Below are 16749 nucleotides of genomic sequence, written 5' to 3' on the forward strand. Positions count from 1 at the left end.
ATCTTATCTATCATCTCTTTCTAGAGGAGATCAAGTCTGAGGTGCTACCAGAGATGTAGCATAACACTCACTTGTGATCAGCACTCTCATACCTACTAACCAACAGGCAGACACCACAGCAGACTTACACAGTTATCTGAACTTCCTGCTATCCTGTTGGCTGAAGTGACTGCATGGGTTCATCCTGCACGTTTACCATCGAAGATACTCACATCTGTAATACCATGTGCAGTGTTGGTCACCCTATCTCAGAAACACTATTGCACAATTAAAGACATTCAGAGAGGGCAACAAGAATGGTTGGAAAACTCGTTCATGGTAAGTGATTGAAAAAAAAAGGGCTTGTTTACCTTAGAAAGCAGATGAACAACATGGGACACATTAGTGTATAAAACAATGCATGGTTTAGCCAAAGTAAATCAGGAGCTCCTATTCTTCCTGTCTCAGAGCACAAGAACAGGAGGACAGTCAATGAAACTGAAAGGTGACAAATTCAACACAGCTAAAAGAAAATACTTGTTTCACACAACATATCATTACGCTGTGGAACTCACTGTCACAGGATGCTGTTGCGGGCACAAGCTCAGTAAGGTTTAAAGAGGTATTGAACATTTATTTGACTAACAAGCATATCCAGTTATACTAGCTAGTGCTAACAAAGCATATTAGAAGGGAGATAAAAATCTCATGTTTCAGGATTTAACCCAATTTCCAAACGTTAGGGTTTAGGCTTGACCCTCATTGGCAGCAGATTAGCTCTCAGCTGCCTTCTCGGGGCTTTCTCACACCGTCCTCTGAAATGTCTGGTCAGCCACAGGACAATGGACTAGCTGGACTGATCCAGTGAGACAATTCCAATGTTCCTAAATTATACTCTACTATAAAGAAGCACAGGCACAGATATTTGCATAAACTGTGTTGCTTTTTCTGCACATTCTATTAGATTTTGAAACAGCAAGGCAAGTTCTGTATGGTAATTGAGACTATCACATCCCCAGGTTTTATGTGGAAAGAGGCAGAAATTATACCTTTAATCCTGCTGTGGTGTAATTATCCCCAGAAAATCCCAGCAAGGGGAGTAGCCATTGCTATTACTAGCTCGCTTTCACATACATATATATAAATCAAAAGACAGTCCCAGAAATGACCACTTTCATTGTCTGAATGTTTGAAATCAAAGGTTTACAATGATTCATTTGCTCTGCTAGAAAGTCTACAATCTAATCAGAATAATCCTAGAGCCTTAGCTATTTTTTACTGCCTAGCACTGCTTTGAGAGCTCTGGATCAGCCTGATGTTATTCATTTCTCATGCCCTTTAATATGGGCCCATAAGATCAATTTTTGTGCTGGCCGCCAAGCTATTTTAACCCTTGTTGGAATCACAACTCATTAAAATGCTAGTATCTCACTGCAGAGATACCTGTAAAATGCCTGCACGCAAAGCATTCTCTAGTGTATAATTAATTGAAATTATTCTGTACAGCTCAGACTTATTAGATGCCTTCTTAATGTCCGGCAAATGTCTCTTTAGTTTTTTCTTGCTCAAAACCAAATAATATGGGAATCCACCTTTGCTGCAATTTTCTTAAGATGGTGATAAAATGTTTATGGGTCATGGACTCCAAGCACACTAAGATCCATTGGAACTAAACACGTAAAAATAGCAGAGGTGTGCTTCAAGTAACTGTGTACTGTACCTTGTACTTTAAAAAGCACTAGGCAAAAAAAGTCTTTTGTGCTCTCATTTGCTGCCTTATAACGTATAATCAAGCGTAACTGTATGGAGTCTCTGCTGTCATCATCCCACCAGTTATCTGGTCATCCAGTGAGTCTTTCAGGAAACAACAAGATTAAAAAAAAAAACCCACCTACATTTCTACTATTAAAAGCTCAGGCACCTCTGTGACAGCATGGGATATGTCTATCAAATTGTGCACTCCATTGTATACTAGCACCCCCATTTTGTACTAGGGATTCCATTTTGTACTATGTGCTGGACACGTGTCCAACCTTTCCCAAGGCAAGGCTATAATGATGGATTCTGAACAGCTACCCTGCCCAGGAAAGGTGTTCAATGCCTTGTGATTGAGAAACCATCACAGACCAAGCTCAGGCCAGCAACTTTGATTGTCCCAGGAAACCATGGATTTTCTACACAGGGGTGCCTGTGTGGATAGTGGAGCTGCTGCTTCTCAGCCTGGATACATGGCAAAAGGAGATCGTGACTGTATTCAAGAGCAGGTTTCTGCTCTCTGCAGGGCAGCAGGGGTTTGAGCATGAACATCTTCCTTGAGCCGCCTCCATTCAGCTAAATGCCAGCGCCCCATGTGGAAAGGCTGGCAGGATTCTGCTCTACCTGGAATGCAGGCAAAATTTGGCCTCACAGATGGGGAGGGGTGAGCTCAGACATGGGAGGGTGCATCGCAGGACTTCTGTTGTTTTAAAAGCTCTGTAACTCTTGAGTGCTTTCACAAGTTAAGTGTTTCTGGTTAAGAAATTCCTCTGCTAAGCCTGCGTTCCTGGTTCTCCTGCCATACCCAGGGTGACCAGAGCCTCTTGGGAAGCATATGCAAGTGATCTGAGGGGCTTAGGAGGTCCATGGCACTGGTTTCAGGGTCTAGGAGGCTGGATTGTAGCCTTCCATGTACCAAGGAAGGGCACAGCCAAGAAGTGTGTCCACTAGGGACTTAGAGCCAGAAAGCATCACTAAACTATGCCCAAGTCCCACTTAGAAGCAAGTGAGACCAAGCATTTGGGGCCCCTCACAATAGACTGATGTTGATCCAGAGGACTACTGGCCAGCTTGTAACATGCCCTGCCTCTTTTTTTTTCTTTTCATGAAAAACCTTCTTGAACAATCATGAAGAAGCACAAAAAGACACAGGGCCTGGATTTTAAAGGTATTTAGGCATTGCTACACTCAGTGTTGCAATGCCTAACTGATTTAGGAGACTGTCTCATTTTTCAACAGTGACTTAGGGTGTGTCTACACTGTGATAATAGACCCATGGCACCGAGACTCAGAGCCTGGGTCATCGGACTTGGGCACAGGGGGCTTGGGCTCTGGAGCTATAAAATTGCAGTGTAGACGTTCAGGCTCCGGCTGGAGCCCGGGCTCTGAGACTCTCCCTCCAGAATGTCTACATTGCAATGCACAGCCTGAGCTCCTCGAGCCTGAGGCAGTTGACCCAGGTGTGAAGTATTTTATTGCTATGTAGACATACTCTTAGGAGTCTCAACCCCATTGACTGAGTGCAGCACTGCCTACATACCTTTAAAAAGCTAAGCCACAGCCCCTTTCACAAAGCACATTTAGGGCTTCATTTGCTGGGGCCAACCATTGTCCCAACGGATCTTGTCAGTTAATTAGAGCTGGGGCTGGTTCTCAAAGACGCAACCTCCAAATAAATCTCAGGAATCCTTTTTACCTGAAGTAGCCAAGGATTACTGACTGGCAGAAGGGGCTTGAGCATGAACATCTCCCTTCAGCTGCCTCCGTAGGCAAAGAGCATATTCAGTTAAATGCCGAAGGCGTGTGTACATTTAATTAAAGGTCAGATTGTGGCTGCCAATTGCACGTGTGCACAAGATGGGCACATTCTCCCCCTCACCCGCCCCCTGCCCCCCCTCTATTAACGGAAGGGCCAGTTGCAAGTCCCTCTCCACCACTTCCTGTAGCTCTCAGCTAACAGCACCTGGGATGCCAGGACACCAAAAGTGGCAAGGACTAGGGGCATGGTCTAATTCCCCTGCCACTCGTCAGCAGGCCTGACTAGCCATGGAGGAAAGCGCACCATAAGGAGTGTTACACGCTTCCCTGAGCAGCTGTGACATGCCGAGAGACATTGTGCCTCTCTCTGATGGACAATGCTGGCCCGCAAAGCAATGCCTAAATAGGGCAAAGTGGTGCTCTGGTGCCCTCTTTAAGGGATGCTAATTAATGGCATGGTATAGCAACCAGTGTGGTTTTATTTCATTAAAAATATATCCAGTTCATAATCACAGGAAAAACACTTCAGAGCTTGTATTTATGCTGGATAGTGTCACACAAGACAATATATTCAACTGTGATGCTGTCTAAGTGCTGACACATTTCCTGACATACTTCATTGCTTAAGGGCAAACTTTTCCTCTCTCATTGGCACAGCAGATTTTCCCTACATCGCCAAAAATGACATGGCCCATACACTGTATATCAAAGAGAGCCAGCATTTCAAAAAATGGAATGGACACAGATTGATTGATTGATTGCCAGGAATTCCTAAGTAAGTTTCAGGAGGGCTTTGCCATTCATAAATAACAGTTTTAGATGGGAGGCATTCTTTAGAAATGGAAGAATGGGGGCTATTTGAAATCCAGCTGCAACTAAAGAATAAGGCAGGAAGGCCTTCCTTCCATGTGTGCGCACACACAGCTTTATGCTCCTCAAACACACCGCACCTGAGCTGGGATTACGTTACAATGGGAATGAGTGCACCAAAGCACATATGGTCTGGCAGCCTCCCTCCCGCCCCCCTTCCCAAAGAAGTGTTTTTCTGGTTAAAATAAAAAGCACACGCCTTGCCATGCACTGTGATATGGCAGTGACCACCTGGTGCAATTGGCCTCAGATTTTCACACTTGGGTGCCAGAAACCAGGGTGCCCTATTTAGGACATGGACTAAAAGTGGCTTGATTTTTTTCACAGTTGCTGAGCTCCTGCAGCTCCTGCTGACTTGAAGTAAAGTTTAGCCCTTCACTTATTTAGGGGCCTAATTTGCAGATCCCAGTCTGAAAAATGTGCAACAAACACACTGCTATATAACGCTGTAGAACAATTGACCACTTCAACACAGTCTCTCCCACTCCCATTCTCTCCCCTCTTACCCCCACCCCTTCATTCTAACGCAGGCTTCTGCCTCATTCATTGTATGCACTACATTCTATGTGCACCTCCTCTCCATCACATTTGCTTCTGCGCCTCTTCCCAGCCCACATGCCCGCTCTCGCTCACAATCACAAGACCAGGAGCCCCACCGCCCAGTCAGCAGGATAGAACTCACTGAACAGTGGGAGCCCAGCAGGTCCACGCTCCAGAGGCAGGCTCTGAGGTGTGTGTGGGACAACAGCTGTCACAAGGGGGCCTTGCTGCACAAGCCCATTGGTTAGTGAGAGGGCTCTGTACTGTGTAGCAAACCAGGCTCTCTGAGTTTTAGAAAGTTTCTTGCAAGCCAAATCTGTGTCACACATGAGGATGGCGCCCTGCCCTGTGAATTTGCCTACGTGCAGCTGGCCGCAAAGTTCCATTTGCCTTGCATTTGGAAGGGCTGAATGGGGCTCCATTCATACGGGGGGCAGGCTCTCACACATGTACACTGTTCTCTTTTATTTTGGATGAGAAAAACAAGGCTAATTACATGACACTAATACTGTGTGACACAGCGTTAGCGCAGCAGAATGGTACAAGATGATGCTCAGCGGTGCTTCTGAGCCTGATTTCCTGTCCTCGTGCCGAATAGCGCCTCAGCCCATTCTGAGGGGAGAGAGAAACAGGATGGCATTAAGGGAAGGGCTTTGCCACATGGCTAATAGCGCTGCTGAGCAGTGAATGAAACCCAACAGCGTTCGCTTCACTGTGTTAGCACATGTGGAAGTAATAGGCCAGGGGTTCTCAAACTGGGGGTTGGGACCCCTCAGGGGGGTCCCGAGGTTATTACCTCGGGGGGGGGGAGGTAATGAGCTGTCAGTCTCCACCCCAAACCCCGCTTCACCTCCAGCATTTATAATGGTGTTAAATATATTAAAAAGTGTTTTTAATTTATGGGGGGGGGTGTCTCACTCAAAGGCTTGCTATCTGAAAGGGGTCACCAATACAAAAGTTTGAGAACCATGGTAATAGACCAACAAAGACGGTTAAAATGAATGGTTCAGCTTAAAATTGATTCGATGATTTAACTGGGAATTGGTCCTGCTTTGAGCAGGGGGTTGGACTAGATGACCTTCTGGGGTCCCTTCCAACCCTGATATTCTATGATTCTTTCATAAAAAAACCCAGAGCATTGTGGCATAAAACATGCATTGATGTTTCAATAAACTGCTTCCTTGCTTTATGGTTGAGAAACTATGAATGGATAACTTACATGCACATCAAGCATTGGAACTAGGACTAGCTCACATTAATGAACTGTTAATGCATATCAGCAAAGTTCACACAGCCCATTAGAGGCTCGTGCAGGGTAGACTCGTACCCCAACTTGTTGTGAGTAAAATGTTCCTGTAGACAAGCCCGTAGTCTTAATAATAGCGCCTCTAGAATGTCTTACAGTCTTTAACCCTCTGTTGTAATCTGTATTATACACAGCAATATTTTTGAACAGCCATGGGAACCCCGTTAATTTTGGGTTAATGTGTACATCTGGTTTTCTATCTAGCATATGTGCTTATATGAGCTCATTACCATAGCATCTGACTGCTTCCTAATCTTTACAGTTCTACCCTGTGCGGGCGGGAAGTACAAGTATCTCCAGTTCTCAGCTAGGCAACTGAGGCACAGAGACATCCAACAGGAAGTCTGTAGTGCATCAGGATTTGAACCCAAGTCCCAGAGTAGTGCTGTTGTCACTGGACTATCTTTAACAGCAGTGAGTAGCTGGAAGACAGATTTGCACCCTGCCCATGGTGGGTTTTGCATTATTTCACACTCTGCGTTTCCTCTCCTCATCCTTGTTATGTTTGCCGATTTCTCTGACATCTTTTTTTGCCAGCAGGAATCCAGGCACTTATCTTCATCCCTCACTGAGGGGTTTTGGTATGTTTTTGAATATGGAAAATCAGCTCAAAAATGTGCCCAGCTAGAAAATAAACTGAGGGGTGTCCAGTCAGCACTGTGTTCCCTACCAGCTGTCACTTTTTGTTTTAGTCATGGCAGAGAAAGCAAGTGGCTGGATTGCCACGGAATTGCGAATAGCGACGAGTCAGCTTATCCGTTTCAGAACTATTTTCAACACCAACAGGTGCAGCGGGCTGCTGTAACACCGGGACTTCATTTTTGGTCTTACGCTTCTGCTTGCCTAGTCTGTTGCATTACCAGCATAGAGACTGACAGGGTTTTGTCAGGGAAGGCAAAAGACATAAAGGGTTAGCTTCACCCTTGCTGGCTCAGGGAGGTATTTGCACCTAGTGGGGTCTTGCAGGGATTGGTTCTTGGGCCTACGCTATTTATCAATGACCTGGAAGAAAACAAAATCATCAATGATAAAGTTTGCAGATGACACAAAAATTGAGGGACTGGTAAATAATGAAGAGGACTGGTCACTGATACAGGATGCACTTAGTAAGCTGGGAGCAATCAGACAACATGTGATTCAAGACAGTCAAATGTAAAGCCATACATCTAGAAACAAAAGACTATAGGTTATACTTACAACACGGGGGATTCTTGCCTGGGAGGCAGAATCACTGAAAAAGATTTGCACAGGGCATAGTGGATAAAGAGATAAACATGAACTCCCAGTGTGACACTGTGTGATTTTTGGATGTATAAACAGGGGAATCTTGACTAGGGGTAGAAAGGTTATTTGTTGCAGGTGTGACCACTGCTAGAATACTGTCGCATTCTGGTGGCCACAATTCAAGGCAGTTGATAAATTGGAGAGAGTTCACAGAACAGCCCATGCAAATGAATGAAGAATTAGACAACAAGTGTTATAGTGATAGCTTCAAGCAGGGCTGTCCCTGGACAGGGAGGTGCAGGGCCCGGGGCAAATCAGCCTGTATGGCCCCCCCGCCTCAACATTTTTTATACCCATGAAATCTGGTTACAGTGAACTTCCAGGGAAGCTGCTGGCTGCAGGTTAAATATTGATAGCACCCAGCTGTATAATTATAATGTTGTTATATTGCAGTTCTTTTTTATAATTATAATGAAGTTCATATAATTAAAAAAAACCTTCACCGACCATGCTCAGTGTTGTGCCGCTTGCATTCTGAAATCCACCTTCCTGGACTTCCTTGCAGCAGACTTGCTTCCCGGGTGCATATGGGCTCTCTACCCTCAGTGAATTTTTTAAAAAATGTACTTACAGATTCACAACACTGAGAGCCATGACGCCAGGACCCTCCGGCATGGAGGAGGGGCTCTAAGATTGGTTTTCTCTGAGGGCTGGGAGGGGGAGGGGAAGCAGAAAAGCAGATGGGTGGAGGACCCGTCCTGGTGGGTGGTGATATAGAGAGCAGAGTTGTGGGATCCCAGGTCCTGGTACTGCGGGGCAGGGGACCCCCCAAGGCTGGAGAGCTGAAAGGCAAGGAGGCCCCTAAGGCAGGGGGAGGGGTGATAAGGGCTAGCCCTGGCCTGGAGATTACTGGCTGGCACTCACCTGTGCTGGGGGTTAGGGGGCCCCGTGTGCTGCTGGAGTGTCCCGCCGGAAAAGGGAAGGGTCCATCCAAGACAGAAGGGCAGGGTCAGGGTCAGCCTGGCTCAGCTTCGCACTAGTGGTTGGGCGTGGGGGGGGGCACGCTAGTACCCTGCAGTGGCAGATAACGCTGGGACCTGGCAGAGCAGAGTGGGCTGGAGTCAGGTCACTTGCTGCTGCAGTGACTGAGCTCGAGCCCAGGGGGGCTACGGGCAAGAAAAAGAAATAAACAGACCGGCCGGTGACTTCTGCTCCCTCCGCCAGGTCCACCACAACCCCCCCAGGCCACCCTGCCCTTCCCCCCTGCATCCCTCTTAAGCGCGGGGGCCCAGGGTGGTTTCCCTGGTCTGGACGGGACTGCTCTGGTCTCAAGAAACAATCTATTTAGTTTAACAAAGAGAAGGTTAAGGAGTGACTTGATTACAGTTTTTAAGTACCTACCTGGGAAACAAATATTTGATAACTGGTTCTTCAATCTGGCACAGAAAGGTGTAACACAATTCAAGGCTGGACACTGAAGCTAGACAAATTCAGTAAAGCATCCATTTTTTAACAGTAAGGGTAATTGACCATTGGAACAATTTACCAAGGGTTGTGATGGATTCTACATTACTGGCAAGTTTTAAATGAAGATTGGATTTTTTTCCTACATGCTATGCACTAGAAATTATTTCTGGGAAGCTCCATGGCCTGGGTTATTCAGGTGGTCAGACTGGCTGATCACAGTGGTCCCGTCTAACCTTGAAATCTATGAATTTCTTCCTTAGTGAAGTAAGCCTCGGTTTTTGATCAGTACTTTAACAACCATTGTGATATCATCCATTTAGATGAGGAGTTGTCTGGTGAATATTTAACTAGAGGAACTCCTCTTCCTTTCTGTTATTGCTCCACTAAGGGAACTCAAGAGTGTTCTCAGGTCTTTTTAAGATGAGCCCTTTCTTTCTCTGGAGCCGTTCCTACTTCCACTGAAGTCAGTGGCAATTTCAACGGAATCAAGAACAAACCCTATCTTTTAAAGTGATTAGCACCTTACTGGATTAGACCCTTTATGGAATGTTGTCTTTGATGGGATAACCTCTTTGTTTAATTGACCCCCCCCATTTACTTCTTGTTATTCGGTATATAATATGGTCCTGGAAATGTACTAATCTCATTCTTATTGCATTCATTTGTATCTTAAAATGTGTTGTTACTGATGGCACTTACTGTGTAAAATAAACTTTATTTGCAAAAGAAAGTCCAATACAGGAGCTAGGCAGAATCAACCCATGCTTTTATTTCCATTGCATATAAAAATTTCATATGAAGGTATTGATGTACAGTACTACTCCATAGGCTGTAAGAGAGGCTAAGAAACCATTGAAAGACTAATCATTTGCAATGTTCACACAAGTTGCCAGTCTAAAGACATACCCAAAGGAAAAAACAAATTAAAACAATAACAAAAATTGTTCAGGATTTCTGTTATTATAGTGTCCCTTTTATACTGTTTAAAACAAAAGCAATCAAATTCCTTTGGGCCAGGGCTGCTAAAATCTACAGTTTGTGTCAAAAAGGAGGCTCTGTTTTTCCTTGAAAAAGAATCTCTCCTTTCACTGAACAGTCACATGTTACAAGGGCTGGGCATCAATGGAATGGAAAAGAGGTATCTATCTTACACTAGCAACTTAATTGCTATCAGGAATCCTAACTGGCCTACAGCAATTGTGGTGTTTAAGTGGCAAGGGTCCAATTCTGCAAAACTAATAGTAGTGTTATTTAAAGGGTTACAGTCATCCTTTACATCCACACTATGCACATGTGTACAAAAGCCTTAGGTACATCTACAAAAGAGGAAAGCTTTGGCGGCTTGTAACACTAATATTAATGTTGGAAAGCATTCCAAGATTTCAAGTTGTCTTTTACCCTACTCTATGGATTATGGTTATACAGTGATATACTGTACTTCCTGTACATCTAAGTAAGGAAGGAACATGAAGGACAGTTGTCAAAATAATAACGCATATGAATTCTGATTAATTCATTTTCCTATGTGCCTAAGAGCCAAATGAGTTATTACAACTGTCCCAAGTGTACAGCACAGCTGTGCAGTACTGTTTCAAATGATTGTGTTAATTTCAAAAAGGGAACAGGTAATGGCTGAAGTAATCCCTGATTATAGTCTTCAAAAGTGGAAAGAAAACAATCAGGTAGACAATGCAATTACAGTTCTGTAGGTATGGAAAAGCTTGACTTTCAAATGGGGCCATGAATGAAAACAGGTTGTAGTATTGTACATACTAGCTTGTACCAGTGACCCAACCAATTAACTACTAAAAATATTGTAGGAATGCCCAGCCCTAGCTCCACAACTACCTTTCTTTCAAATGCAGCAAAACAGAAGAAAATATTGTTCAAAGTTAAGGCACAGCCCTGGGACCAAAGACCTGCAGCTTTTTTATTTATATATCTTTATGTATTTTATAGTTTTTCTCAAATCTTCCATAAACAAGCTCTAAGGTGACATAGAATATATTACAGGAGAAAAAATGTACAAGGAGTATGTATACATAATATTCATTCTCTCACCAAGAGTTTCCAAATATAGCAACACCAACCTGTCAAGGATGATGTTATAATAAGAACTGATAATTTACAATTAACATTACAGTATGTACATTACAATAAATACATGGTTGTAAACAGAGACAAACAAGACTGTATTACAGGTAAGGTCATTTGGTGAGAAAAATGCATGGCACAAAATAAAATAAATAATGCATTTTAAAAGAATTGTCAAAGCTTTCTGTAAAATCCATTTCATTCAAGTTTTTTTAAAAACCTTTGAATGCAATTTGTTCTACCTGTATTCGCTCATAATTTTTAACAATAATGCAAAAAACCCCAATTAAAAATAACAAACACAGCATTACTGAGTACAGTAACTTGCAAGCTAAAGTGTATTCTTATAAGCAAATGCAGGTTTTTCTTTTTTTCCCATTCAGTACCCAACTCATTGCACTTTCTTATGGCAAAAATATTTCGAACATGTAAAGCCACTTGTAAATTGTATTATTTTTAAAGCAGTGTGCAATGCTAAAGCACACTTCGGCAAAGAAAATAAAAGATTGTACAGTGCATTAGATCCCTGGCTCTAAGAAATCATGTCTTTTTCTACTATTTGATTGTCCATGTGTATGGGTGTATATTTCACAATATGGTGGTATTTTCTTTAAGACTATTTGTTTTCAATTAGTGCAGATGTAAAACCCTTTCAGGTCCATATTGTTTTTTGGAATTTATATTGCTTTTTTCATTATTAAGATTCCAGGCACTCTTGGGGATTGAAAGGATATTTATATGGGAGTGAGGGCTCAGGGGGAGATGGTGAGGGAAAGAAATGAGCTTAAAAGCTCCTATCAGCATGGCGAAATCTCTCCATTCACTTTCCCCCTTTGGTATCTTCTCAGATAAAGCCCTTTTGGGGCTAAAGGCAGATAAACCTACGACCTGGATATAGAAAAATGCAAAATGCACTAAAAGCTAAACCGTTACCCAAAGTTTTTTAAATGGGTTTGTATCCTAGATCTCTGAAATTGGTATAACCCCTTCTTCATTTCCTATAAATTCACTGGTTCAACTGAACTCAAGCAAAGGAAATAAGTGCCATTTCCATTTCATCTTGTCAGAAAGTCACCTATGCCTTGTCATTCGATCAGAATTTGTGACAGAAGGAATCTATTTGTTTTCCTGGGCAACTATTTCCCAATTTCACTCATCAAAATTAGTCTTAATAAAGAGTCAACCATAGGAGATAAATTCCTTCCCACTACACATGACCTATCAGTAGAACTGCATAATGAGAAGCATGACTCTATAAAACCTCTTTTTCCTTCCAAGTTACTGAAGGCTTAGGTACTGATCAGATTTAAAAGTAGAATCCTTCCAGCGCAACTTGGATGTAGAATGAGAAACATTTTCAAGTTGTGAAGTAATCTGGGGGGAAATCCAAACCTTTCCAAGCTTTACTGGTTTATTTAAAAAAAAACCAAACCCTTATGATCTGGCTCTTCATGCAAGGAAAAGGAGTTCTGAAAAATATGCTAATAATCATTTTTAAAGACACACACACACACACACTTCCGAGGTGAGCATGTGCTCCAGCTAAACAGAAATTACTGCCCAAACTGCTGACACAAAATAAGTTTTAAGGGAGACAAAATAGGAAAGATTCTACTCTTTTGCCACAGCAAACAGGTTGTTCTTGTTTAGTGATTGCCAGTTCTCAGCCTCAGAGTGACATTCTAAAGGAACTAATTTTATTAAGCAAAGAGAAAAGTGTTATGTTTATATAAAGATGGTTCATCACTTTTTCAAACTGGGCCCACTCCTGCAAATCCTGACTTGAGTGGTCCCATTGGTTTCAGTGCGACCATCTGTGGGAGTAAGGGAGGGGCTGCAGGGTCAGCTCCACTAGGAGGACAAAAGCACAATGCAGACGTCTGTTGTTTGTCTGAAAAAATTATAATAAAAACAAACATAAAAGGAATTCCATCCCACTGAAAGGGTTTCCTGCAACACACACAAAAATATTTCAAGGAAGTCATTGGTATATAAAACAATGGATTTTTACAGCTCAGATCAAGGCTATAAAAATCTAACGTGCAAAACTAAAATAAAATAAAATGTATAACTAGATAACTAGAAGTATTATCCAGTGTTGCACAGATTTGTACTGAAAACTTGCAAGTTACTCTTTGGAAAAAATAACCAGTGGCAGATGAAGTTCTGAAGGTGTTTTTTTCTTTAAATATAATACCTCAATACATTTAATAATAAAAGTAAGCTCTACAAAAGATCTCTGTTTTACATATAATACAAAATGCAGAGGTCAGTGTAACCCACTTGGCCACACTTTCTTTATTTTTTTTTCAGTCATGTATTAGGAAGACTTGAAATTAGAAAATTATGCAATTTCCACAGCTCATCTTCCTACAGGTAACAGATTCACGTTGTGTCCCGTTATTCATGTGCATTTGTTTTCCATTAGGAACCTCAGTTCATTCTCTGGCTGTTTTCTTAAAACTCTGATGATGAACGTTACTCAATGCCTTGCTTGTAAAATAAAAGCAAAACAAAACAGAACACCCAATGCACACCAGCCTTTTGCTGGTAGGCTATATTCCTCTGAAACCACTTTAGAGACCTGATTTCTTTAATCAAATCTGCCAAATGGAGATCTTATTAAGATGCTGTTCATGGATGTTTTCCCCTTTGCTCTCTGATGCCATGGAGGTGAAATTGTGGTTACAATATTCCTGAGTGCCAAACTGAGTAATTAAGGTCAGTTTTGATCAACAAACGTCCTGGCAGGTGACAGTGAGGTGTGACCGTGGTTGTGGCATGTGACGTGCACTTTGGAAACCATTTTCTAATTAAAAAAAAAAAGAGAGAGAGAGACAAAGAGACAGAGAGAAAGAAACTGAGTCTTCACACTGTTACGTGTCAGGAGAATGATCTTCCTCTAGCACGCAAGGTTCTGTGTGGCTCTCCTCCCCTTCTACTTCTTCGCCTACTTGCTCGTCAAGGGGAATTTCAGTGGATTCTGAGTCCTGGGTGCAAAGAGTCTTGGAGTCACTGAAGCTGGTGTCTTCTTCCACTTGACTTCCACTGTCCTTTTCAGTGTCTGATTCACCATCTTCCTCCAGTGTTAGTTCAAACTGGAATTTTTCAGTCTGGCCCTGCCGACCCTCTTCCTGGTCATCCGGTGCAGGAGAAGGGCTCTGAGGGATTGTGCTCTGGTACCATTCTCGATTGTCCTCCAGGGTGTCCAAGATATCCTGGGCATCAGGGTGAACAAGATCTGCCCAGGTCTCCCAAAGAGGATGAACAATGTAGTCTATAAACCCCACCTGTTCCAAGTAATGTCACAATACAAAATTAGGATGAGTACCTTATTCCCAAGAAAAAATGCACATATAGGTTATAAAACAAAATAGAAATTCTTGATGACAGCACAGAGGATCCTGATGTTCATTCCTTCCCAGACGAACCGAGTACAATGTCTGAGCACACTATTGTCAGAAACAGGCATGCTGGATACCCTATCTTTAAGAAGGCTGAAAAGAAGCCGTGTTATTCTATGTGGAAAATGGGCTTTTATAGCATTCTCAACAGATTGCAGTGCTCAAGGCTGAATCCTTAGCTTTTTATCTCGTATTAATGGGAGATGGATATTGGAAAGGGTTTATTTTTAAACCTAATTCCCAACAACTCATTCTTATCTCTTGAGCTGAACTGCTATTTTACATATGATTGTGCTATTAAAGGGAAGCTTAATGAAAAGATGTAATGTATTCCTCCTTATAGCACATCCTACGTGACAGAACAATGCCATAATGGAGCTCTTTGGCCCAAACACAGCTATTTTTAATGGTAGGAAATCTCAACTCCTCTTAAAAGCTGTATTAATTAAAAGGGGAAAAAAATCCAACAACATACATCCAGAAACCCATGCAAATAAAACAAATCAAGTGGCTAAGATCCAAGTTTATCTATTAGAATGTATTGGCATGTTATCTCATTAATTATTCAAATAGATTACCTGTGATTTCTCTACAGATGCATTGTGCTTATCACACATGGGACTTATCTCCATGCCCCTCTCTCTTTCCCGGTCTCCTTGACGAAAGAACTCTTCCATTATTCTGTCGGTCCACTGGCGGTAGAGCTGGAGTGGCTTGGTTGGATTGCTTAGATCTGCACAGTGTACCATATTCTGTAAAACCTAAAATGGACAAACATATATTATCTACTGAGCACCTCCTGCGTTATTAACACTAGAGACGAAAGGCTCTTTATTCCATTTACACATTTGGTGGCTGTGAAACAGAATCTTGAAAATACAGGTAGCACAGCATTTATTCTGTACAGCAAAAGCTGGATGTGCCTATGTGTGTTTTTCACACTTGCATTAATAGCCAAAAATTATCTCACTTCTACAGCTTCTGTCTATATTAAGAGGTAGAAAATGTTTAAGTGCAAGACTGCTCAGGTTCAAAGATGCTTAGAAGTTAGGTCATAGCAAATTAAACCCAGAAAAAGTATTTTCCTTCCTCAAAGCTCAACCAAAGAACTGGTCAATGCCCAACAGAATGTGATACTGAAGTCAAATATGGCACTTGTGGCTAATGGACACATTTGAAAGGACAGGGAGAGCGTAATGAGGTGAGAATGGGGACAGAATTAAATGAGATGAACACCCACGTAGGACTGGGGAGACAAACCTAGTAAATGTAGGCTAGTGACTATTTTTCAGCATGGATGATCTTACCTGAATTCTGTCTGAATAATTATCAAGAAGTAGAACTCCAGAACTAGTCACTTTCTTGGTTTCAACCATAGTTTTCAAATCAGCCAACAGATTCATATGTTTAGACATGTCTGTTGCAAGTACCTTGAAGGTGAAGTCAAAGTATTAGTAACTAAAATAATTGAATGAGTTTTTTTCAATATTTGAATATGACAGCCCCCAAATCACAGAGAGATACAGGTTTATGTTGTTGTTTTTTTGGCGGAAGATATGGGGGAAACCATGATCTACACATATGACCATATACATTTTTTTCCTAACTAGGGTTCACCGTGCCGTAAAGGCTATTGGTTGTGCCAGCCTTTAGTTTTAATTCAAAAGAACTCCAACATACATGCTTTATACATAATGCAATTTTCACTGCATTGCCTGCATTTTGTGCCTGAGTGTATCTAATGTACCAGAAAACTACCTAAGGTTTGTTTTGTTAATTCAATCTGAATGAATTAGAAGTGGGAAATTCAAGCTGAAACTCACAATGTCAATAACCATTTTCCTCAGTGATTGTCTTTGTTTTTTGGTCAGATTCTGGAAAATGTCACAATTCTCTTCCTGTAGCAACTTGAAACCCACAGCTAAATGATGGTTCTCCAATACCGATGAGTCATTGTACATCAAGGCAAGTTCAGAGTCTGCAAGACAGTCATGAGGCAGAATGTTAACAAAGCTTGTGTTTCCCCCCAGGTTATTTTTTGATTTTTCAGATTCCCAAGACAGCTTCCTTGGGACATATTCCTCTAATATTTAGAACAGTCCTTCTCTTCATCGCTGCAGGTCAAACTAACCCCTTCCTAGATTTACCATTTGGAATCTAAGGAGATGGTAACATAGAAAAGTGAGTTCATAATGTTTGTAACAGGATTTAGAGATACACTTTTGTTCCTTCTATCTTTTAACTATCTGTATTGGCTTACACAGGAAACGAGTATTGTTTCCTGTGTAAACCAAGTAACTCAGAGACTATAGGAACTGATGAAGTAAACCTAAAACCCCAGAAAACCCTAAC

General features: G+C 42.0%; 1 protein-coding gene across 7 annotated transcripts in view; it reads right to left on the minus strand.

Moving 5' to 3' along the window:
- Positions 1–13095: 13095 nt before the first annotated feature.
- Positions 13096–16749, minus strand: part of PDE4D (phosphodiesterase 4D) — a 763522-nt gene continuing 759868 nt past the window's right edge. For all 7 annotated transcript variants that reach the window (XM_084628697.1, XM_084628698.1, XM_084628700.1 and 4 more), the window contains 4 exons: positions 16221–16375; positions 15705–15827; positions 14976–15158; positions 13096–14283 (listed from right to left, as the gene is read on the minus strand). In XM_084628697.1, coding sequence (XP_084484823.1) covers positions 13870–14283; positions 14976–15158; positions 15705–15827; positions 16221–16375 — 875 coding nt within the window. In that variant the 3' untranslated portion in view covers positions 13096–13869. The remainder of the gene's footprint in view (positions 14284–14975; positions 15159–15704; positions 15828–16220; positions 16376–16749) is intronic.

This window comes from Lepidochelys olivacea, assembly GCF_965140295.1.
Source record: "Lepidochelys olivacea isolate rLepOli2 genome assembly, chromosome: 5".
Lineage (NCBI taxonomy): Eukaryota > Metazoa > Chordata > Testudines > Cheloniidae > Lepidochelys > Lepidochelys olivacea.